The sequence below is a fragment of the Castor canadensis genome, chromosome 2, assembly GCF_047511655.1.
Source record: "Castor canadensis chromosome 2, mCasCan1.hap1v2, whole genome shotgun sequence".
NCBI lineage: Eukaryota > Metazoa > Chordata > Mammalia > Rodentia > Castoridae > Castor > Castor canadensis.
Genome location: NC_133387.1, coordinates 167,215,248 through 167,241,236, shown reverse-complemented (window position 1 = coordinate 167,241,236; position 25,989 = coordinate 167,215,248). Strand labels below are relative to the sequence as shown.

Here is a 25,989-nt window from a genome sequence, read left to right as displayed (position 1 = left end):
TAAATGATTCATTCCACAAATATCTGAAGGTGAGCTGGGTCACCTGGATCCCATTAAAGGTCTCTGGCTGACAGAAGCACTACTGGAAAAAGGAAAGTGACACTAACACAGATTTCTTTGGTGAATTCTCCTATGCAAACCTGGCTTTCATTATTTAGTGCCCTAGCTTTACTGAGAACATTGAATGAGACACAAAGAAAGGTTCTGAATTTTAAATATTGTTCTGTCTTTCTAACTCTTGGCAGAAATTTATTCTGCAACTCTGAAGAGGTCAAAATAAGTTGACAGGGCTGGAGGCATAGTTCAAGTGGTAGGGCGCCTGCGTAGGAATCTCAAAGCTCTGAGTTCAAACTCCAGTACAGGAAAAACAAAAAAAAATGTTGAGACCAGCAAACTGTAAACTGGCTGGCCATCCTGATGTTTCCACTAACCTTAATCTGGGACCACATACACTATGCTTTAATGGAAAGCTTCCTCCTACTGCTGTTTCCTAACTGGAAACAGAGAGGTATTCACAAGGAACAGTCAGGAAGGAGGCAAAGATTCTCCCCACAACCACCAAAAAAGAAGTATATTCAAAGTATATTCAGGAACATAAAAAGAGGGGAAATAAAATAGGACAAGATCAAAGACATTACTAACAAAACTAGTAATGAAAAGTAGTAGCAGTCTAGGGGTGTAGGTCAGTGGTAGAACATGTGCTTAGCACATGCAAGGCCCTGGATTTGATCCTGGCACTTCAAGTAAAAAAAGTAGTAGAAAGAGATCTGTCACAAGGTCACCCAAAAAGTGATACAGGAGAGAAAAGGACATGGAAAGGAGAGAACTCCAAATTGGGGACTGTTTGCCTATTTCTTCTAGCTATTGACTACACGTACTGACAAATACAATGTAGTGCAGAATGCAGTACCAAAGCCATCATCAGCAGAAAGGAGGCAGGTTGGAACCAGGAACCTAACACTGACCAGCATGCCTCGGCGCCGGAAGCCCATCATGCACAGGCGGCACTTGAACGTGAAGCTGTCGTAGTCTGTGGACGTGATGCGAGGTTTGAAGGTCTTGGAGCGGCTGATTCGGTCAGCCTTCTTGGCCTCCCTCTCAGGATTATGCATCCTTTGCATGTGTTCCCGTAGTTTGTCTTTTCGCTATTTGGAGAGAAGTTTTGAAAATAGGACAGGGGTGAAGGTAGGAAAATTTTAATTAAAGGGATAAATTTAAAAATCAATATAAATTAGCAGTCATCAGTACCCACTGTTCTGAGCTACTGGAGTGCTGGGACATACAGACAGGTCAAAAGAATGACACATATTGGTGACACATATTCATTTTTGAATATGGATTTTTGAGGAGAAAGACTTTGCATTTATAGAGAGGAAATCCAAAGGGTACATAAAATGTTTGGTATTAAGAACTATACTACAAAATGATAATAAATAAGTAATACTAGATTTACAAAGCTGTAAGTATACTCAGTTCTCATGCATGTTAACAAACAAGATATTTTTTTAAATATCAAATGATCTTAAGAATCTATCATCTTATGGATTTTGAATTCTCACCTTAAGGATTTAGAAGGTCAAGTAAGCAGTTGCACTGTCTACTGTAGATGGAACATGCAGCAGTGGGCGCAGGACCAATTTCCCTCCCTTCCAAGCTGGGGTCTTGCTATGTTGCCTAGGCTGACCCCCAAACTCCTGAGCTCCAGTGGTCCTCACACCTCAGCCTCCCAAGTTACTGGGCATATGCCACTGTGCCTCACTTCAGTCTTACTTTGATGATCTAGTGATCCATGCTGGCATGAGTCCATAGGCAGAAAATTAGGAACTCATCCTCAATAAAAACAAACTCAAAACCCCCACCAATTCCCTTGTCCAGTGGGGTTCTCTGCTCTTGGAAGTAGGATCAAACTATTATTAGTTTTATAAAGATATTTGTTTGTTTATTTATTTATTGGCAGTACTCAGGGGCTGAACTCAGGGCTTCATGTTTGCCAGGCAGATGCTCTACCACTTGAGCCACACCTCCTGTCCAGATATTGAATCTTCCTACAAGACTTCGTTTCCCATCTTTTAGTACAGGTACTTTGTTTAACCACTGCAGTGGTCAGCACATGCCCCTTGTTCTTTTTTATTTTATCATTTTTACATTTACTCACACGTCAGCACGTGCTCCTTGAGTGCCTACCAAGCATCAGGAACCAAGCCAAATTCCAGTGAGAAGCACCCCCACCCACTTGCCTGCTCTGTCTTCCTGTTGCACGATCCTCATTCCTGGAAGACTCAAGAGCACCTGTTGAATAAATGTGCTGACTGCTGCAGTGGTTAAACAGAATACCTGTACCAAAAAATGGGAAGAACCAGTCTTGTAGGAAGATTCAAAATCTTGGGCTGGAGGTGTGGCTCAAGTGGCAGAGAACCTGCCTGGCAAGCATTAAGTTCTGAGTTCACCCCCCAGTACTGTCAAGAAATAAATAATAAATAACATCTAGCCTCCCAAGCTATAGATCTCAACTCCTCACCCTCCACCCTTCACTCTTTCATCTGCACAATGGTCCTGTGAGCTCTCTCTCAGAGGTCAGTCCTTAATATGGACCCTCTTACTCTTGCCTATAACCTCTGCTTCAGTGTAGACCCAGCTCCAAAAGGCCCTGGGATCCCTTCACTGTAAATCTGATTACTCACACCTTCCACCTCTCACCATCTCATCTTCTGAACGTGGTATTGCATTAGGCCCTGATGCTCTCTCTCTTTGAATGTCCTCACCCTCCCTCATTCCTCATCCTTTCCCTTCCTTTCTCCAGCTGGCAACACTTCCCTATCCTTAAGTGAACTTGAAATTGTCACTTGAGCTGGTGGAGCTCAGTGGGAGAACACTTGCCTAGCATGTGAGCGACCCTGGGTTCAATTCTTAGCCAAAACAAAAAACAAAGTCATCTTATCTATGAAGTCTCCCCTGTATCCCAAATCAGAGTTGATTGCTCTTATAGCACTCCATCCTTCTCTCTTACTGATTAGTGTCAATAATTTTTTTTGAGACAGGGTGTCACTATGTAGTCCAGACTGGCCTTGAACTTTTCAATCCTCCTGCCTCAGCCTCCTGAGTGCTGGGATTACAAGCAAGTGCCACCACACCCAGGGCAATAGTATTTTCTTAGTGTCTATTTTCCAACTGAAGTGTGAGCTCCCTAAAGTCAAAAGGTCTTATCGGAACTCACAGGAGAAGCATCTAACTCAAACACCAAGAAATGCCTGATGAAGTGATTCCAGTCAGATGAAATGATAATGGTCTGAAACTTTCTTTCAGAAAAAGGAGAACAAGTAGAGAGACAATGCCCCACAATGAAGTATATCCAGGAAACTCTGTTACCCAGAGAACACAGTGGAAGAAGGAGCCTGAGAGATGCTGAGGAGTCAGATCCTGCAGTGTCTTTTGGGTGATAAGAACTGTGGGATCAGCCAGGCGCTGGTGGCTCACACCTGTAATCCTAGCTACTCAGGAGGCAGATATCAGGAGGATCATGGTTCAAAGGCAGCTGGGGGAAATAGTTCATGAGACCCTGTCTTAAAAATACCTAACACAAAAAAGGGCTGGTGGAGTGGCTCAAGGTGTAAGCCCTGAGTCCAAACCTCAGTACAACAACAACAAAAACCAAAACAAGACAAAAAAAAAAAAAAAAATCCCTGTGGCATCTATCTGCATAGAGAGCTAGTACAGGGTTTTCAGAAGGACCATGACATTGGATTTGTTCTCTAGAACTCTAGACCAGTTATAGTCTAGACACACACACACACACACACACACACACACACACACAAGGTATGTGGTCATCAACTTAATCAAGAAAACTACACTTAGTTTGTTTGGTTTTTTTTTGAGGGGGGCGGTTTGAATTCAGGCCTTTACCCTTGCGAACCAGGCACTCTACTACTTGAGCCATGCCTGCAGTCCATTTTGTTCTGATTATTTTGGAGATGGGGATCTCATGAACTATTTGCCTTGGCTGGCCTTGAACCACAATCCTCCCAATCTCAGCCTCCCAAGTAGCTACAGGCATGAGCTACTAGAGCCTGACATAAACTACATTTAAATGGAATTCCACTCATTGTTCCAAGTTAGAATCAGCCAAAAGAGAAACAGAAGATAGAAGCAAAGCAGCCACCATGTTGTTCTGCCATGCCGTGCCATGCCTGGAGAGAGCAGCAGGTTAGGAAAGTGCCAGTGGATCCTCACCAATCCTCCCTCCCTCCCATTCAACTACCAGCTCTCTTCCTTACTGCCAGTTTTGCTGGCCAACTCCAAGCCCTTCACCAGATGCAGACTCATGGACTTCCACAGACAACGCCAGCTCTCCTTTGTGGGCCCACCCTGCAGTTGGAGGAGTCTGGGTTCCCAGATTCCCAGGCAAGTTCCCATTTGTCTAACCAGACCAATGCTTCAGAGGGTATGGTATGACTTTTTTGATTCCCCAAATTCTCCTTTCAGATCCTTACTTCTTCAACTTCTCCTATGATTAAATTTTTACTCCTACTAGAAAATAGGATATTACTTATCCTATAATAGTAGTTTTGTTTCTCTGATTACATCCTGTTTACTATATTTGGTTAAATTAAAGGAGAAAATGGAAGCAGAAAGGTGTTTTGTTTTCTTTTTAAATATTCCTAGGTGTTAAAATGATATCAAGCATAAAATAGATAATCAATGAATGGAATGGATGGATAGTCACATTGTTACCATCACAAGACAGCAATTATTTTATATAAAAACTGAGGGTGGAGCTTAACGGTAGAGCCTGTGCTTAGCATGCACAAAGCACTGGGTTCAATCCTCAGCACCAAAATTCATTAGTTAACTAAATAATTAATTAAGAAATGGGGCCTGGGAGTGTGACTCAAGTGGTAGAGCATCTGCCTAGCAAGTATAAGATGCCATGTACAAACTGCAGTTCTACCAAAAGAGAGAGAGAGAGAGAGAGAGAGAGAGAGAGGGAGAGATGGGAAAAAGCCAGACCCACTTCTACTTTTCACACTGGAGGTCTCTACAGTTTTAAATCATAATCCTATATACTATATGCTCCTATATACTACAAGCCATCATGACTATAATCTATAACACATAAATCACAAAACTTAAGCTTTGAAAATTACTTTGTTTCTTAATGTCCACTTCTGATTCTCTTCCAGTTTCTATGACAGTGTGACCCTATAATCATATGCAGTTGTATCTCTTAATGACATTTTTGCATAATCACCTGATTTCCCAAGGATGCATGATTGTTTTCACCTTTATTTATGTAACTCTTATTTCTTGAGTTTCCTGCAGGCTTATCCTTGACTTCTTTTCAATTCCAGGCAGGTTATTGATATATATTTTTTTTTCTGTTTTTTTTTTGGTTTGATATGTAGCCCAGGCTGGCCTCAAACTTGTGATCTTCCTGCCTCAGCTTTCAGTGTGCTGGGATTACAGGTGTGCACCATCACACTCAGTTACTTCTTATTTTTTATTTTAATCCTTAAAGTCATCAACATCCTCCGCTAAGTGCTCTCATCATTCTTCACGTTTCCCATCCCTGTGAGATGAGCGTGCTGCTACCTACAGGGCTCACTCACAGGTCTTTACACTTAATAAGTGCTCAGAAAACATCTCTTGGTAGAATGGTAAGTAAATGCATTGGTCTGCTAGGAATTCCTCAACTGCAATTTAGTTGTACTCGTTATTATACATTTGGATTCTTTTTGGACATGCACTAATAATCTATTTGTTTGGAGATTTGAATTCATGCTTTCTGAAAAATGAAGCAAAATTCACCCATAACTTTAAGGGGAAGGCAAATATAAGGTCCACAGGGCCTCTCAATCCAGTCTGTCATAAGTGGGTGATAAATCGAGGAAAGGAACAGGCGTTTATCCTTAGCTTAACTTAACCCGGTGGCCCTGAGACCCAACTCAGGTTGCACATTGACTACATACCTTAAACTGCTTCCCACAGGTAGAACACAGGAAGTCTTTGCGGTCTGAATGCCGAAGCATGTGGAGTCGCAGCTTGTCAGGGCGACAGAAGGCCTTGTCACACTCTGTGCACTGGTAGATCTTTTCTGAGTGGAAACTACGCACGTGCTTCTTCACCTGGCAGTAAAGGGCAGTAAAGATCAGGAGAAACTCAGGCCCTCGGCAGCAAAGGAAAGGATCAAGGCAGCTATGAAGGCTAGAGGGAGCCAACGCACTACCACGGATTTTCATCATCCTGGCCATGTCATCCAATCAGAGGTGGTAACTGGCCACAGTAACACATAACGTCACAAAGAAACAAAACAAGTAGGAGAAAGCCCCACAAACCTGACCTCCCAGAGGGAATGGAGAAAAGAGTGTTTGCCTGCTCTAGGCCCTGGAGATTTGGTGCCCATTTTTCCTTTTCTGATTTTTTTTTTGAGACTAAAAGCAGTGTTGTTTGGGATTTAATGAATCTTGCTAAAAATTATCTGTAGGAAGACAAATTTCCCGACTTTTTTTTTCTGCCTTCAACATGTATAGAAGCAATTTTGCCCCTTGCCCCTTTTATATCTTCCTATAAAAGTCTGAGGCTGGGCATGTAGATCAAATGTAGCCTAGCAAGCATGAGCCCTGGGTTCAATCCCAGCACTAAGGGAAAACATCATGAGAAATTAAAGACATGAATTAAATGACATAGGAAATATTACCCATTTATGATCACAATACAACACTGGTGTCATTTTCCCTTAATTGAGATGTATTTCCTTTACATTTAGATAACTTGAATAAAAGAATATTGCTTCACCCTGTGTTCAATTCCTAGCACCAAACAAACAAAAATTTCTGAACTCTTTTAGCCATAAATATTAAATGAAAAAGAGCTGTGGAGGCTGGGAGCATAGCAGTGTGTGCCTAACATGTGTAAGGCTTGAGTTTGATCCCCAACACTGAAAAAAAAAAAAAAAAAGCTATGGATGGAGGCAAAGTAGTGAGTAACATCAAACTATTCCTTATAAGGCATTTTGCTTTATTATTTTTGCATTTTCTTCTACCACTAAATTCTGCCTTAGCAACCTTTCTAATTGTGCAAAGTGAGAAAATTCCCAAGACTCTCAACACTAGCAAAACTATTATTAAATCCTATTCTCCTTTTGCTTTGGTAATTGTTTTAAAGAGTATTTTTATAAGATATTGAGATTTAATTATTCACTGACCAGCATATAAAAATACTATCATTGAAGTCCAAATGATATCATGGATATTCTGGAATTTACCTTTACTCCTTTTGCTCCAACAAGAGAGGCAGTTGGTGCTTAATGCAAAAATATATTATATACCAACTTTCTCTTTGGGCAATACTGGGGTTTGAACTCAGGGCCTCACACTTGCTAGGAAGGTGCTTTACCACTTGAGCCACTCCACCAGCCCAGCTTTCTCATTTCCTCCCAAAATGTGTGACTTTAGCAAGCCAGGAAACCAGAACGATGTTTCCAGCCCAGGAAATGGAACTATGTCTTCTATAGACCCTATATATTTTATGAGTAATGGATATTGACAAGGATTAAAAAAGAATTTAAAAACTGTAACTCATCTTGGTGTTTATTACTTGAAATAGAACTTAAAAAGTTAAACGCCAATGTCCAATCTGGACAACTAAGGGTCTAATGATCTGCCAAAAGTTGACAGATTGAAAAACTTCTGTAAAGTTGTTCCAAAGAAGAGATGAAAATGCAGGTGGCAGTCAGTCTCAATTTTCCAAAAACTGAAGTTTCCTTTACCAAAAGAAGGAAAGAGACAGGAATCCGGGTAGCAGACACTCACCTGGATAAAATCTGGGAATCGTTTCTTACAAGTTGGGCAGGTGAAGTAGCCATCATTGATATGAATGGCCACATGATCTTTCAACAAATCAAGGCGGTCAAAGGATTCGGGGCAAAAAATGCAAGAGTAAGTCTTCTGGTCCGAGTGGAGCTTCATGTGACTCTCCAGGGAGGCGCTGCTGATGAAGCCCTTGTTACAGAGGTCACAGGTCAGAGGGCAGTTCCCCTCCCGCCCATGGAAGCGCAAGTGTTGGTCCAGTTTGTCCTTCTCACGGAAAGCCTTCCCACACTGCAAACATTTAAAGGGCCGGAAGGACTTCCGAATAAACAGATGCTGAAGAGCTGCATTCTGCAAGACATACACAAATACGATTGTGCTGTGAGGAAACAGAGAGCACAGTGGGTGACACGTCTGCAGGGAGCAAGAAGGTGATACCTGCCACAGGAGTCCCCACAGATGCCAAATGCGAAGACACACAGGGGAAAGAAGGTTTTTCTGATGAAAATGCTGAAAATGAAGTCACTCCCAAAGTTCATCTTGAAAAGACAATTTGTCTGTTTCGTTTTTTGTTTGTACATGTGTGTTTTCTTTTAAAAAAGGGTTAAGTAATATTCAAAAGTGTTCCCAATAGAAGACTTGTAGGCTAGTGAGGTGGCTCAAGTGATAGAGTACTGGTCTAGTATGTGCTGTAGTAAGGCCCTGGGTTCAATCCCCAGTACCGTAAAAAAAAAAGAAAAAAGAAAGACTTGCATAAGAAACAAATCCCAGAGTGGAACAGGATAAAACTTGGAGATTCAGAAGAAAAATTTGGAGTAAGTCACACATGTGTGAATGAGGTTGGATATGACAGCCAAATGCTACTTCTGGAAGTCTTTGATAAAAAGAATTTGAAGCTTGATTAAAACATTTAAAATAAGACAATAAAAGAACTGAAGGGCAGTAAGTCCTTGCCAGGAGGGGAGATAGAGAGGAAATACGTACAGGATTTCTTTGGAGGTAAGGAAAATGTTATGAAATAGTATAAGTTTTATGCTTTGTAAAATAGAGATCTCAATTTAAGAAAAAGAACTAAAAGGGAAATGAAGAAGAACTCAGATTTTTATGAATGTGTTTGGTCACGAGACATGACACACAAGTACACATCATAAGCAGGAGAGATGCACTTCATCACTTCCTACTGAGAAAACGTGTCGGACAGTTCCTTAGGTAGCCAGTTAGTTTTAATTAAAAAGCCATGCCAATGTTAAGTTTATTACTGGGCTTCCTGTCTACAAATGCCAATTTTGCTCTTTTTTTTTTTTTCCTGTCACAGATTGCACTTCTGTGCTGATGAGCTGCCTTTTACGTTCATGCAATTGTTACTGGAATTCAAATGAGAAAGGATGGGTGCTGGGGCAAAGCTGGAAATGCAACTTTGTGCTGCACTGAGTGCAGCTCCCAGAACAATCTTTGACACAGAATACAGAATTAGTATTTAGCTGTGCTATAATGAAGAGTCATCTATAAATTCCTCAAAACATGGAAGGGAAGCCCTAGATAGCTTTCAGGGGACAAAAATCTCTCAAAAAATGTTCCTGTGACTGGGTGTGCCTGTAACTGGAAGATTTATGGGATCCAAATGCATCATTTGTGGAATGAAGAAAATATGGTGAACAACACTTTAGCTCTAAATTACTTATCGGAAGCAACTTTGAAATTAAAGTTAATGTGAAACAATCATTTTGAGAGAAAGCAAAATATTTTTGATTTACTGAAATTTCTGAACATAGTTCATTTCGTATAACAGAAAATTGCCTTCTTGAAGCTTCTCTACTAGGGCTAAGGAGGGAGATTTTTAAGATGCTACGTATTCATTTATCTGCAATAGCAATTCTGTTGTCTTCCTAAGCTGACTGGACTGCTGGGTGGGGTGGAGGGGTGAGGGAGAATCATATTTTATTCTCTTTTGTGTTTAGATTCCTTAATAAATTGCTTATCTAATAGAAAGTGTCCAATAATAGTTTAAATTAATAAAATATATTTCAAATGAAACTCTAAAAATGAGTTAGAAGTTCTATAGTTTCTACAAAGATCTTTAAGAATAGATCATTTTCAAGTCACCAAACAGAGCTTGCTTTCACTTCCTCACACTACTTAGTGGCCATCTAATCTTTTCACTTTATCTGGACACATATTTATTTTACATAAAGGCTCTTACTATTTTTGTCCACTTTCAAAGCCTTACGGAAAGAAGCCAGATAAACAGATGCTATTCTAAGGTTCAGCAAAGATTCAAGATTTAGAGTATGTCTGCTATGTAAGAATCACTTCCTTTTTCCAACTTCTGTCAAGTTTCCAAGGACAGACTCAAGTACAACAGCTAATGATGGTCCCACTGAGGATTCCATTTCTCCTGGGTGCCAAATCCAGAACTCAGCTTTGTTTTGGCCCCTTACGCTAATGAGTCTTCTGTCATTTCTGATTAGCATGAGTACCTTTAGCCACTTGATTTGAATTGAGCAGTCACTTTAGGTCTGTTGACAACGCTTATCTTCTCTTTCTACGGAACCCTGAATATTGTCTGAGTGCTCAAGAACTAGCCTGAATTTACTTCTCTGAGCTAATGATACTCATATAACAAGGTGGTAAAAGTTCTGGGAATGTTCTGCCACTTCCAAGCCAGTTCTGCTCTAAGTCATTTCTATAGTGTAGAGTAATACCTAGTCCATATTCTAGAAGAAATCATGACAAATGGGGGGCACACATTGGCATCATGGGCCTTCTGATCCCTGAGCTCCAGTCAGTCAATTACTCCTTACTGTATGTTACATCAGCTTCTCTAAGGATGTGAAAATAGTATCATTTCTAAATTCTGAGACATAACATTGTAATGAATTGTGACAAGATTCTTTGTTTCTAAAGTTTGATATTAATAGCTAAAGGAATCTACATTATTGATCAATTTCCATATCATTTTGATCCTGAGACTAAAAGGAAATCAAATAATCATGCCTGTTTGTTGGTTTTGGGTTGTATTTTTTCAAACAGCTTTTCTTCAGTCTATTTTCAGCCTAGTTTTCAAAGTCTTTGGTGGGCTAGCCCTGTCCAAGATACTTCACTCTCCACTACCCTTTACCTGGCACTCTGACTAGTGTCAAACTAGTGTTTACGCTGTCCTATAACCACACCACCACATCTCTGTGTCTGGGCCTCTGATCCTATGGCTATACTCCTCTGGAATGGTCCACCTGCCTCCTCCATCTTTCTTTGGCCATTCACTCTTCCAAGTTCCTAGAGTAACTTTACATTTAACATATAACTGCAAATGACCTTAGTAGCATTGACTCTTTATTAGACTACAAGCTCCTAGAGACAGAGCTCAAGGGAAAGTTCTGTTGGGTACTCAGACAATGATAAATACATGGTTAGAACTCACTACCATTTCAAAGTCATTCAAATTGTTTTAGAGCTGGAAGTGACCTTGGAGATCACTTAGTCCTACCTTCCATTTAGTACGGGAGGAATGTGCAGCCCACAATTTACTCATTTATCTATTTGCAAATAAATTATCATTATTCATTCATTTGCATATACTGTAGCAACCAAATTGTAGTTTCCACAAGGATTTAGTAAATATAGGTTGCAGAGAAGAGCAGGTCAGGCAAACACTTAAATGACATTCTGTTATGTGAAACACAGGAAACAAACCTACCTGCAGCTCCAACTGAGCAGGCAGCATTAGAGGAGAGAAAAATAGTTACATTACCAATTGGATTGGAAGACTTCCCTTCAGACGGTCATTACCATTCTGGATAAAAAAGATGAAAGAAAAATACATAGCCCTACTTTTTAGAATGTATGTGAGGAAAACCAAGATAGCTCAAGCAAGACTAACCTCCAAAAGTCACATACATGTGGCTTTTCCTTTGACACAAGGAACCTTGTACTGAAATCAGTGTCTTCTTCAAGAATACAAATACATGAATAGCTAGTCTACGCTTCTACATCCACAGCTTCACTACATGTGTGAGCTTTAGTTTCTTCCTTCAAAAAAAATTAAATCTAGCAAGCATTTCTCTGGACTCATTAAAATATCAGAATAGACAAAGCTGAAAAGATAGTAGCTGGGCAAGAAGAAAAAGGGCAAATTGCAAAATAAAGTAGAATCATGGATGGAAAGATATTAATTCACAGCTTTTTGCTTTTCTGGCTTAGATTTAGGTATTTTTACATAACCTTGAAAGAATATAGATTGAGCGGAAAGTTATATGTGTTTCAATTGCAGGACCCTCATACAGGCTACTGAGATCTGTTACAGTCCCTGGAAGCTGCCAAGTAGCTATGAATGCTTAAATGTATTTTTACAAGAAGGCATGGACTACACTATCTTTCAAGGTCCCTTCTAGCCAATAGGCAAATAAGAAGACCAAAAGAAGTTGACCCAATCTCTCTTGCCCATAGCAAAACTCCTTTGCAGTAGCCCCTATGCAGCGAACCATCCTGAATACAGTCTGACTTATCATCTTTAAACAACAAAACAAAGAAGACCAAAAGAAACATAAACTAAAACAATTGTCCCTCTAGAAACTATAAAGCCTATGAAGTTATACGAAAAATCTCTTTCATCTATAAGTACCAATTAAAGTCTTTTTATGCCCAATTGCCACAAACATGGGCTTTATAACTAGTTTTTGTCAACACTGACATCATGAAAAAAAACCATCATTTTCCACATACAACCCCTACAATTCTTAACTCAGACTCCAATGCTGCCTGTGAAATAATAAGAGAAGTGCACATCTGAATAAGAAGGCATAGAAGCCCTGAAGTTGTGTGGTCCAAAGCCAAGACACAGGTCGCACAAGTGAGACATTGACCAGCTCCTGAACATACAGCTTGACCTGCCATATGAAGGTGGACACAGGTTCCTTTGCATTGATGAGGAGTAACACTTGCCAGTCCCCCCTTGGAGATTATAGATAACTAAGTTTAGTTAACAACTAACTGGAGAGCTATGATTAGACACAGATGAGCCTACCTTAATAAATAATTAGGGCTGGGGGTATGGCTCAATGGTACAGCACTTGCTTAGCATGCATGAGGCCTTGGGTTCAATTCTGACTACCTCAAGTATATGTACACACATATATAAATAAGTGTAGCTCAGTGGCAATGTGCTTGCATAGCATGTGCAAGGCCCTAGGTTGAATCCACAGCATCAAAATAAATAAATATATTTATTTCTCTATTGCTAATCTGTAAACTGAGGGACATGGAGAATGATCCTATTTCAACTGTACAAGTCCAGGACCTGCAAAAATCCAGGCTTCTGTGTGGTATTACTACACTAACTGAATGTATGACAGCCAGAGCAGTCTGTCATAGGACAGAGACATTGAGAAATTGTTAATACTTTTTTTGCATGTGATAAGGACAGATACAAGATTTCAAAGCAGATGGTAAACAGGCTGGAACACAAAGCACTGCAAAACCTGGTGGAGGGGTGGGGGCAGGTGAGCAGCTGGGCAGAGGAAAACACCGTTCCCACTTACTCTGATGCGTTTGGCTCTGCGCATGTCATCAGCTGTCAGAGTGCTCTGGGCGGGCACCACACTCTCTTCGTGCTGCGGCTGCAGGTGTAGGGTGTGAGCTTCTGGTTCGTGCTCCAGAGAAACTGGGGTTTCCTGTGGCAGCTGAGGGATTGGCATAGAGGTCTGTTCTGGCTGATGCAGCCCGTTCAGGGTAGCTGTTTCGGCCTCATCAAACTGCTCCTTTGTGAGAAAATGCAGCAAGTCCTGAGATTGTGATAACCAGGAATTACTTCCCCTACCTAGACAGAGATCAGCGGTAGAGGACTATCGGCTCAGGTTTAGAATTGTTGCTTATTTTATTTATCTATTGATTTTAAGAGAGAGGGTCTTGTTATGTTGCCCAGGCTGGCCCCAAACTCCTGGGCTCAAGCTATCCTCCTGCCTCAGCCTCCCAAGTAGCTAGGACTAAGGAATGTGCCACCATGCCCACCTACGGCTCGTCTTTAAATGACTAGCATTAGGATGCTGAGAAAAAATATTCTCCTCTGGGAAAGTTAATCAGATAAACATGAACAGGACAATCTGTAAGATATTCCTGACCACCAAACCAGGAGCAGATTCATACCTACGACCCTTATGAAATAGCAATAATTTTAATGGTTTAAATTATTTAAACAAAGTCCCCCTCTAATATCTTTGGTCAATTTCAAATCTTTAGGGCAGAAAGGCTAGGTTTTTGCTGTAAGTAACACTTGAAAATACATTCTTTTTGTCCTTCACCCTGTCACACTTTAATTAACAGCAAAACTTTGGGATGACAGGATGGCAAACATCTGACAGATATTTGTATTTCTTCCTAGTCAGTATTCTGGCAAGTCCTCTACATGAGTGTCCCATCCCCCAGTACCTGTGTCCCATCATCACTCTTTTCCCCATTTTCGCTGGTTATTTCCAAACGGATAAATTTTGGAGGACGCCCTGGCCGTCGACCTGGGCCAAATCGCCTCTTGCCTCGTCCCCTTCCTCTGCCTCTTGTTCTGGGGACAAGAGATTGGGTTACAAATGGTCAAAATTACATCATACTCCATAACAATATTTCCCTAAATGGCCCTTACTAACTCCAGATTTTGAGGTCCTCTCACCTTACTACTTTCCCAATTCTTTCCTCTAATGGAAACAGTTATTTTTGCTAATGTATACTTTCTAAATTTCTCACCTTTGCCTTCTCTACTGCCTAAAGAGGGATCTTAAAATTATTCTTAAAAAGAGCTATAAAAATACAAAGCACTGACAACACTTTGGTTTTACAAAGAGGTGAGAAATGCAGACTGGACAGAATTCACTAAGCCTGTGGTGTGTTCCTAGGGCTGATGTTAGACTAGATTCCATTCTTTCTCTTTTCCCCTGCCTTGGCTCATATTCCTTTCAAGAAATGTGGCTAAATTCAAAGATCCTTTTTGTTTTACCATAGCCTTTATTAAAAGAGACTCCAAAGGGCTGGGGTATAGCTCAGGGGTGGATCACGTGCTTCGCATGCTAGAGGGATTGATTCCTGGCACCAATGATGTGTGTATGTGTGTGTGTGTGTGTGTGTGTGTGTGTGTGTGTGTGTGAGAGAGAGAGAGAGAGAGAGAGAGAGAGAGAGAGAGAGAGAGACAGGAAGAGACTAATTCCAAAAGAACATCATTAAAACATCTTAAAATCTTTTAGAAGGTGTGATGGTTAATTTTGATTGGCAACTTGACTGACTGGGTGTGTCTGTGAGGGTGCTTCCAGAGAGTATTAACTTGGAGGAAGACCCATCCTGAGTGTAGGCAGCATGGTGCCGTAGGCAGCATGGTGCCATAGGCTGGGGGCCTGGATGGAAAAAAAAGGAAAAGTCTGTTAGTGCAGGAGTTTTCTCTCTGTTTCCTGACCCCAGGAAGCTGCTCTGCTCCACTACACCCTCCCTCCCATGATGGACTGAAACCAGGAATAAAATAAATCCTTCCTCTTTTAAAGTGTTTTCTTGAGTATTTTGTCACAGCAGTGAGAAAGCTGACTAATATAATGTGTGTGCTGAGAGTGTATAATATCAATCTGATTTTGTTTTGTTCTTCCACACAGCTAATTAATAATATTTTTTCCAGGAATATTTATTTTGTTGTTGTTTTTGTAACAGGATCTCACTATGTTGCCTAGGCTGGTCCAAATTCTGTAGCTCAAGGCACCCTCCTGACTCTGTCTCCCAAGTACCTGGGACTATTAAGTACCCTCCACCATATCTGGCTTCCAGGAACTTTTACAAGATTCTTTATTATGAAAATTTCTGAACAAAGGCAAATGCAGAGAACAGCATAATAAGCCCAATGCACCAGACCCAAATTTAAACCTTATCAATTCATGGCCAATCTTACCCCATCTATATCCTCATTACCTCCCCATTCATATACCATTAAATCCCAGACATTCTTTTATCTGTGAATATCTCAGTAGATATCTCAAGATGATAGGGACTCTATCTATGTATGTGTATAAATACCATAAGACCATTATTATACTTAAAGCCCTGACAGCTGCTCAGTGTTGTTATATGTACTCAAAATTCAAACTTTCTGTTACGGTTTGAATATGAAGTGTCCCCCTCAAAGAGCTCATATATTGAAAGGTTGGTCTCCAGCTGGTGTGTCCTTTGGGCTGTATTTTGTCCCAGGCCCCTCTCTGTTCCTCCCCTGCTTCCTGTCTACCATAAGGTAAGTACCCTCCACTACATGCTCCAACCACCATGATGTTCTGCCTTGCCATAGGCTCAGAAGGCAAAGCCAAGTTCTGTGCACTGAAATTTCCGAAACTGAGCTAAAATAAATCTTTCCTCCTTGTAAGCTGTCAGACATTCTGTCACAGCCATGAGAAAGTATTTAAAAACCAAAAGTTATAATATAAAAATATTATAATATAGCCATGAACAGAGTTTCAGGCATACCTAGGAGTGAACAAACTTAAATCTCATTGTGTGCACATTGAGACATTTAATACCATATCATTCTTTTTTTTTTTTTTGCAGAACTAGGACTTGAACTCAGGGCCTTAAACTTGCTAGACAGGTGCTTTATCACTTTAGCCACACTGCAAACCCCTGTATCATCCTTAATAAAACCCTACTATCCTGACTCCATACATTGCCACTGACACTTCGTTCCCTCTAGTACCCAGCCTCTTTCCTTCTTAAACCACCAATGAATAACTTCCACTGTCACTCATAGGAATCACCCTATTTGTTCTGATTCTCCACCCACCACCACATGCACACTACTGCTTCTTTACTTGCACTGTGTTCATTGCACTTGGTGAGAGCACAACACCATGTAATTCAATTCCTTGCCTACTCTGTACTGGTGTCTTTGCAGCTGGATTATGCAGGAGGACAACACACAGCCTTGCTGTAGTCTCACTTTCATTTCATGATCATGAAGCTCAAGTGGGCATTTGGTATTGAAGGCAATCGTATGGCATCTCTCCTTCTTTCCCAAATGTGGTTTCATACCATCTCCTATCTTTCTGAACCCTATCGAGGTGGCCAACTCTACGCCTGTCCCACTGTTACCACACTATTCCAAACAGTCCTCATTCTTCACTTGAACTGTTCCAATAGCTTCCACCTGAACTCTGTCTTTACTCTTACTCCAATATAAGCTAACCTGTTGTTTTCCTTTCTATCCAGAGTGATATTTAAAAAAATAACTGACATCACAATACCCTCATCAGAACCCTCTAAGGAGTTCCCATCACACTTAGAATAAAATATAAATTTCTTACCATCACTTGTAAGTCCCTACCTAATCTGGCCCCTGCCTACCACCCTATACAATACTCCCCTCAGCTGTCTTTTTTCTTATATAATGGAATTAACCATAAACTTTGGTCTAATAAAAGAATCATTCTGCTGGAAAAAGTTTAAGAATCAGAGATGTTATCTAGAGGGCTCCTATTTCAGAATCTATGGTGAAGGGAGATTTAAGGTGAAGGGATTTCCCACTGCTTAGAATGGGATAAATAAATAGTAAATAAAGGGGTGGAGACAGATAAAACATTTCCCTCAATAACCTGATTACTTGTCTGAAAACGCACATACACACACACACACACACACACACACACACACACAGAGGGAAAGAAACATTCATTAGTTTGTGGATGCATAGATCTGATTCCAAACCTTTAAGAACCAAATTCATGAGCACTTCCCTCTCCTACATACCTGCTAAACACATCCAGTTTCTCATCATGAGAATTGAGGTGCTGTTGCAACTGCTCTGAGCTTATGAACCGGCGGTTACATTCATAGCAAGGCCAATTCTTCTCTTGCTCTCGAAGAACTATAGTCACAGGAGAGAGACCAAAATGGCTAATGATCAACAGGCACCAAAAAAATATAGTTGCCCACTAATTATCTCACGGTAGTCGTATCTGCTATTTGCATTACTTTCTTGTTATAAAATCAAAGACTAAAATTTGGCAGAAAGGTGGTTTTTAGGATCTTATTTTCCAATTATTCATAGAAGACATCAAAGGAACAACACTCTCACATCACCCTCTCTCTCATCCCTCAATACACACATGCGCGCACACACGCACAGAGAGAAAAAGAGAGAGAGACCTCACCACACTGGAAAGACAGAAAGTGCTGCAAAGATCAGGATTCAGATAACTTGATTCAGATCCAAGTTTCATAATTAAGGGTATATTTTATCACAAACACAATGTCCAATATAATCACTTTAATTAAAATGTTCAGAAGTAACTCCTAAGGCTGAATATATGCATATCCTATGACCCAGCAAATCCTCCCCTAGATGTACACTCAGCCAAAATGAGTCCAGATGTTTAACTAAAAGACACTATAAGAATGGTCCCAGCTGTACTCTTCAAAATAGACCCAAACAGCAAACAATCCTGTTTGCATAAGATAAAGAAGCTGTCTGGCTTTTGTGCCTGGTACCTAAGAAGTAACCTCTCAATACCTGGAATTTCCTCAGTAACAGGCAGGGCTTTGTTGTTCATGGTGGGTCTATGCTCTGCTGAATTTATTGTGATGAGATGTTTGTGGGGCAGGTTGCTGGCGCTTGTGAACCAGGCAATACATCAGCCCCACTCATAGAGGGGAAATGGGAGCTAGAGGTTGAGCTGAATCACATGGCCAACAATTAACCAGTCATGGCTATGTAATGAAGTCTCCATTAAAAACTCCAGACAGCAAAGCCCATGTGAGCTTCTACGGTTGGTAAAGACACATCAGCCAGGAGGATAACAATGTTCTGAGAACACAGATGCTTCATTTAAGGACCTTCCCCAGACTTCATCCTATGCCTCTTCATTTGGTTAGTGCTGATGTGTATCCTTTATAATAAAACCTGTAAGCATTAAATAAAGCTTTTCCTGAGTTTTGTAAATTCTAGTGAATTATCAAACCTGAGGGGGTACTTGGAGCTCCTTAAATTGGTGCTAGTTGGTCACAAGTGTGAGTGACTTAACAACCACAGAGCTTACAGCTAGTGTCTGAAATGAGGGAAGTCTTGTGGAAACTCTTAACCTGTGAAATCTGACCTAATTTGGGGTAATTACATCATAATTACATTATACAACCAAACTACAGTAAAACAGATAAATAAATCCTATACATTCATACAATAGAATTACAAACAGCAGTAAGAATGAACAAATTACAATCATCTACAATGTGGATGAATCTCAAAAATACAATGTCGAGCAAAAGAAGCCAAGAACAAAAAGTGTACAAATCAAGTGTTCATTAACAAGCAACTCATGTGTGTTACTAGAAGTCAGGAGCATATTTACACATGGGAATTTACACAGGTGTGTTCATTGTGAAAATTCATTAAGCTGTATACTTAGTGATTTGTGCACCTTTTTGTATATACATTGTACTTCAACGACATTTACATTAAAAACAAAGTCAATGCCTGCCTTGCTCTGTCCTCAGGAACGATTAAGTCCAGATAGGATCATCCTCTGACACTAAGGTTCTAATTCGCTATTCAAAGGTTTTCATTATATTAAATACTATTTTCCTGCACCCATGAAAGAAATGTAAATATGTCACTCTAATTTGATGCTAAAATTAGATGGAGATTCATAGCTCTGAGAAACCTACTAGAGGAGCTTCTAAAATATATTAAGATGGAAAAATTAGAGGTTGCATAAAGATGTAATATACACAAGTTAGAATCCACGGAAAAAGGTACAATATAAAAAAGTGCGACCACCTTTCCTTTCTTCCTCAGAAATGTCATGAATTTTCTGGTTCACGAACTCAGCATAGGACGCAGCATACCACACCTACAAGAACCAAGGACATCATCAAGACCTAAGGACATCACCAGACGCGCTTCGCATGCTTAAATTATTTCTCCTGCTCACATGAAACAATTCATTTAAAAAGAAGATCACACTGGAGAAACCCCCCACATACACACACCAATTCCCATCTGGCAGATCATCCATCAGGAAGTTCAGTTGTCAATACACACTGCCTGTTTCTCTCTTCCTTTTTAAAAAAATTGTTTTTGTTATTGGAACAACTTCACAAGAATTGTATTTATAGTCTATGTAAATAAAACAGCCTCTGCTGATTTTTTATCTATATTTAAACACAGGTTTTGATACAGTGTAGGTTTTGATAGTGTAATCACTACAGAAGCTGCCACCAAATAACTCACTCTAGGATCTCCAATGGGACTGTGAAATACTCCCACACGCCCCTGGGGCTCCTCTTCCGTCCTCCCCCACTGGCTGCTTCTGCTCACTCTCCTGGGTCTCCTCATTCTCTACCTAATTTCTAAATATTGGTATTCCTCAAAGCTTGACCAAGTCCTGGGCCTTCTTATTTCTCTCTCCATTGTCATTTCCAACCAACTCTATGCTAATGACACCCGAACGAGTAGCTCAGCTCCATACCCTCCTCTGTTCCCTCTAAGTACATTCTACTACTTAGGTGATACTTGGGATGGCTCATCAATAGCTCAAACTTAACATGCCCAGGTAGAATACTCAGTGCTTCCCAACTTCTACCTGTCTTCTACATCTCAAATTTTAAATGTCCTACCTTCCATCCTGGTGCTCAGTCCTGAAACCTAAAAGATGTCTTTGATTTCTGTTTGCTTCTTTAATCCTAAACAAGGACTGTCCTCAGATGGGACACATTGTCTGTTCAGTGCTTCAGCCACCCAGATGCATGCCAACACCACCTCTTGCCTGGCCTTCCAACTCACTTCCCCACTTCCTTGCAATCCCCACAGGAATGGAGTAATCTTTTGTGTGTGTGTGGTTTGAACTCAGAGTTTCATGCTAGCAAAGCACATGCTCCACCCCTTGAAACATACCTCCAGTCCCTTTTCTCTGGTTATGTTGGAGATGGGGTCTCCTGAACTATTTGCACAGGCTGGCCTCAAACCATGATCCTCCTGCTCTCAGCCTCCCAGGTAGTTAGGATTACAGGAGTGAATCACTGGCACCTGGCTTCAGAGTGCTCTTCTTAAAACACGATCAGATTTTGTTGGGCTAGAAATGGCTCCTCAATTCATAATACATCTGAAATGCTCAGTGGTGATCCCCGAAGGGTTCTATGATCTCCCCTACCTCAATAAGAAACTTCAGCCCTTGTCACTTTATCCACTGTTGGTCCACGAGGGCCTGCTCTCAGCTCCAGGACTTTCCTACCCGAAGCGGTCACCTTGCTGTTTTACCCCCAGGAATGTGAGGTTCCTTTGCTCTTCCAGTCACCCTCTGCAGGGTTGGCTGCTTTTCATTCCACAGTCCTCAGCCTATCACTGCTCCAGCAAGGCCTTCCCTAGGCAGAACACTAACCTGGCCCCTTTCCTGTTACTTCCTCTTTTGGCGCCATGGCAAAGTCCTATTTGATATTATTTGCTTATTTACATCTATCTGTTCACTTCCCCTCTAGAATAAAAGCTCCCTAACACAGGGAAGCAGTCTGATATTTTCCCTAGTGTCTGAAACACAGTTGGAGTTCAATATGTTAATCTCTAAATGAACTAATCATATATAATTTTAGAATGTTAAATATATGAGAATATTTATATAGGGTGACTTCATTCTTAACTGTGGAATAATATTCTGTAGAGTTAAATAAATTCCATAATTTATTTAACTATGCCCAGTACAACTGTAGTTGTGTTATTTTAGATGGTTTATCATTTTGCTGTTACAAATTCTATCCTAATCCATCAATTCCGAGATGTATATTTTTTCTTTATCTTTTTGCGGTACTGGGATTTGAACTTGGGGCCTCACACTTGCTAACCAGGTACTCTTCCACTGAGCCATGTTCCCAGCCCCTTATTTTTTTGTATTTTAACATCTCAGAAATCTGAGCATAGCTGGCTGTGGTGGTGCATGCCTGTAATCCTGAGTGGCAGTGTTAGAGAAGCTGAGGCTGGAGGATCTGGAGTTCAAGGCCAGCTGGGCTCTACAGCAAAAACCCTGTCTCAAAAAAAAAAAAAAGATAAGTTAAATTTTATCTGAGAGAAAGAGAGAGCATGCAAAAGAGAGAAGGAGAGAAGAGAAGGAGGAGGAGAAAGAGAAAAAGGAAAGGTGTCCCCCCACTTGGGATACAGACCCTGTGACGAAGTGCTCACTACCTGCTCACCAACTTTAGTTAGGATGCCACTGACTTGTTGACACTTGCTCAGCAATGCCGATGAAGGCCAAAACCCCTGCCATTTCTCTCAGAATCAACAATAGATAATTCAAAGCAGTACAAGGGTAGTGAGCACCCTACAGGACCTGTCATCAAGGCATCAGAATTGTCACAGAAACTTCCTACAGATTTGATCAAGAAACACTTTACTTCCAAGGCCAGGTGATGCAATTCAGGAAAACTACCCAGATGAATTTCAGCACATGGAAAAGCACAGTGTCCACACTTGTAGAAAGACTCTCAGTGATGTGGGGAAACATCCAAGCACATCCCAGCCTAGAGGCAAGAGTAGAATGCTTATTTTTAAAATATTGCAGGAGCCCAGTGTGGTGGCACACACCTGTAATCCTAGCACCTGGGAGGCTGAGGCAGTAGTAAGTTCAAGGCCAGCCTGAGCTATGTAGAGAGACCCTATTTCAAATTAAAAAAAAAAAAAAAAAAAGCAGGGCTGGAATGTTGCTCTTGTGGCAGAGCATATGCTTAGCATTCTTAAGGCCCTGGGTTTAATCCCCAGCACCTTCCCTACCAAAAATATATGTACGGAGGCATCATCAATACTTGGGTTTTTTGTTTGTTTTTTGTTGTTGTTGTTGTTTATTTTATTTATTTATTTTTTTGAAAGAGAGGATCACACTAGATAACTCAGTCTGGTCTAGAACTCACAATTCTCCTGCCTCAACCTCCCAAGCGCTGGGATTACAGTTGTGCACCACCATGTCCAGCTTCATCAACACCGCTGATGGGACAAAAGACAACAGCAAACAGAAAAGCAGGCCTCTCTGATGGAGTAGAACAGTGATGCGGGAGGGGCTACACTGAACACAATACAGTTTACACCTTCGCCAACTGATTTTGTCTACGTATGCCATTTTATGCTTGCACAAGTGTGGCGTGATTTTTAAATTATTTCTAGTCAAATCTAAAACAGCTGCTTCAATAAGTATAAAATAACCCTTTTCATTTAAAAAAAACACTATAAGACAGATTACATGGTAATATTTTTTTCCTAATGGTGTATAAAATAATGGTGCATCTTAATGTTGTTGGTGTCTTGGGATCAGGAAAATGTGGCATTACCAAATTCCAACCTATGTACTTCCATCTTTGTTGATAATTATTTCCTCAGACTAACCTACAAGGATTTGGTTTACTTGGCCAAGAATAGTTTTGCTGCATGTATCCAGAGATAATTTTACAAATTAAGGCAATTCTGTAGTTGACATCCCTGATTTTTTTTAAACCTTCACATTTATTGTATCCATTTATTTTTGCTAATTTAAATTAACTAACATAGTAATGCTGTTTTAAGGGATTTTTTTGTTTGTTTCCAATGCTGGGATTCAACCCACAGCCTCACACGTACTAGAAACACTCAACTGCTGAGCTTATATCTCCAGGCCTTCAAGCATTCTAAAAATTATTAGCATAAAGAACTTACTTAAGCATTTCTTTACTATTTGTTTCCTCCAAATAAAGTCTATTCCTGGCATTTGTTAATTTGTCTGTCTGAGTGCAGTGAAGCTGGAGGTATAAAACTTTCTCAGTTTGTAGGCCTCTGGCCTGTGTTACAAATATTCCCCTCAATCTATTGCTTCCTTTTTATCTGTTGCTTTGGTTGGTTGTTATACTGAACTATTACATTCTTATGTAATTTTTCTGTCCATCTTTACCTCTACAGTACTATCTACTGGTTTAAAAGAGAGAAGTGGGCTGGAGGTAGAGCCCAGCAGTTCCATCCCACATGCCCAGCGCTATAAAAAGAAGAGAGAAAATCTCTGTACGGTTAAGAAGTATTCACTTCAGTTTTTTCTTATTAAAAAATGGACCTAGCTAGGTGTGGTGACACACACCTGTAAGCACAGCACTGAGGAGGCTAAGGCAGGAGGATTGAGAGTTTGAGGCCAGTCTGAGCTACACAGGGAGACCCTGTCTCTAGGAGTGTAAGTGGTAAGACCTTAGGGCCCCACACCCCCACAAAAGTATTCAGCTAGATGATGTAAAATATATTCTTTAATATACTTTCTTCAGTTTAATGAATTATCTAGCTGATCATTTCAAAGACATAGGATGTTTTTTGGGTTTTTTTTTTTTTTTTTTTGTAGTTTTTACACGAAACCCCAGACTTTGTTCTCCCCAGGAGAAGAGGGACCAGCTTCTAACTTCCATCACACAGACTGTACAGTCAGGGCTCATGTACTGATAGTGTCACTTCTCACCTGTTTTTCAATTGTTATCAGGAAGCTAAAAAGTAGTTTGATTTCCTCTCTTAACCATGTTCCTAATATAAGCTTTGGGGGAGGGGGGAAGAAAAGAAAAGGAAAAGGAAGCCGGGTATGGTGGCATAGGCCTGGAATCCAGATCTTGGCTGGAGGTGTAGCCTACTGGTAGATCATTTACCTCTCATGTACAAAGCCCTGGGTTTGATCCCCACCACTAGGAAAAAAAATTTAAAAAGGAATTTTCACTTAGAAGCATGATAGAATTTTTATTATGTTATTAAGAGTTAATATTTAGACAAATTCTAACAGTTATCCCCTGAAAATATATTACTGAAGTCAGAAGTCAGCACATAGAATTCCCTGAATAAAATGAAATATTTAGATAAAAGAAAGGGAATCTTGCCCATACATCTGAATTTCATTTTACAAAATCTCCCATTTCACAACTAATTCTTCTTTAGTACATATAAGTGATGTCAAGTGATACCATCATTAATCACCCCATCACAAATACAGTCTGTTCCCCAAAACCATTACTTCCAAATCCCTGGGCCTTCCTATAAGCCCTTGATGGCACAAAAGCACTTTGGGTGAGCACTTTTCATTCTTTGTATTCACTAGATTATTGAAAGTGTGCAATACGTAGTACAGTTAGCGGTCCATATCCATGGGTTCCACCAACCGCCAACTGAAAATATTCATGGAAAAAACCCCAGCATCTGTACTGGACACATAAGACTTTCTTCCTTGTCATTATTCTCTAAACAATTCAGTGTAACAACTATTTACAAAGCTTTCTATTGTGGCAAGTATTATAAATAATCTAGAGATGATATGCATAGATTCCGTGCAAATATCATACCGTTTTATATAAAGGATTTGAGCATCCATTTTGGTATCTGGTGTGTGTGTGTGTGTGTGTGTAACTCATCCCCTGAGGGAATATTCAGTAAATAAGTAAATTGTCAGGAAAAGACCATTTTGTAGTGGGGGGGGCGGGGGGAAACCTAAGAAAAGCCCTAAGCAATCACTTGTGAACAGATGGCACTGTGGATCCAGCACTGTACCTTTAGTTCCTGCTTGGGCTCCACGTTCTTTATGGTTGTATAATACACATGGTGGCCATATTGGTAAGCCACTAGGTTCTGTTCCAGGTGGTTCTGGGCTGGACGCACAAACATCATCCAATTACAAAGGGACTCATCAGACAATTCAAACCACAGGTCTTCATGCAAATCCCTGTCTTTTCTATCCCCTTTATCAAGAGAAACCTGCAACCAAAGAGAAGGTAGAATGCCTCAGCAAGATAAACAACAAACAAAAATTTCAGAGTGATACATATTAACCTATAAAATATGCAGCCTGAGCCTTCCCTTTGTGTCCAGAAATTGTGATTTGCCAAATGCAAAGGAAAAGAATATTTCCTAAAACCTCACCAACAGGAGAATCATCTAGAAAAATCTAAAAGTTCACAGTCTAACTGCACAGTTTTAATTAACACTACATAAAGCTAACACAACAACAACAACAAAAATGCTATAAATAATTAGGCAAGAAGAAGGAATAAAAGGAATACAAATAGGTAAAGAAACTGTCAAAATATCCCTATTTGCAGACGACATGATCCTATACCTTAAAGACCCAAAAAACTCTACTCAGAAGCTTCTAGACATCATCAATAGCTATAGCAAGGTAGCAGGATATAAAATCAACATAGAAAAATCATTAGCATTTCT

At 40.3% G+C, this 25,989-nt stretch overlaps 1 protein-coding gene across 8 annotated transcripts in view; it reads right to left on the bottom strand.

The window, feature by feature from the left end:
- Positions 1 to 25,989, bottom strand: part of Prdm10 (PR/SET domain 10) — a 91,811-nt gene that overhangs the window by 12,959 nt on the left and 52,863 nt on the right. For 7 of the 8 annotated variants that reach the window (XR_012445540.1, XM_074066334.1, XM_020166971.2 and 4 more), the window contains 8 exons: positions 25,321 to 25,524; positions 19,582 to 19,654; positions 17,556 to 17,673; positions 14,226 to 14,355; positions 13,340 to 13,558; positions 7,809 to 8,156; positions 5,967 to 6,122; positions 966 to 1,145 (listed from right to left, as the gene is read on the bottom strand). Coding sequence is in view for 7 of the 8 variants with exons in the window: in XM_074066334.1 (XP_073922435.1) it covers positions 966 to 1,145; positions 5,967 to 6,122; positions 7,809 to 8,156; positions 13,340 to 13,558; positions 14,226 to 14,355; positions 17,556 to 17,673; positions 19,582 to 19,654; positions 25,321 to 25,524 (1,428 nt within the window). In the remaining variant the exon portion in view is untranslated. Of the gene's footprint in view, positions 1 to 965; positions 1,146 to 5,966; positions 6,123 to 7,808; positions 8,157 to 13,339; positions 13,559 to 14,225; positions 14,356 to 17,555; positions 17,674 to 19,581; positions 19,655 to 19,674; positions 22,311 to 25,320; positions 25,525 to 25,989 lie in introns of those variants that run through there. The other variant, XM_074066339.1, reaches the window with a different exon arrangement.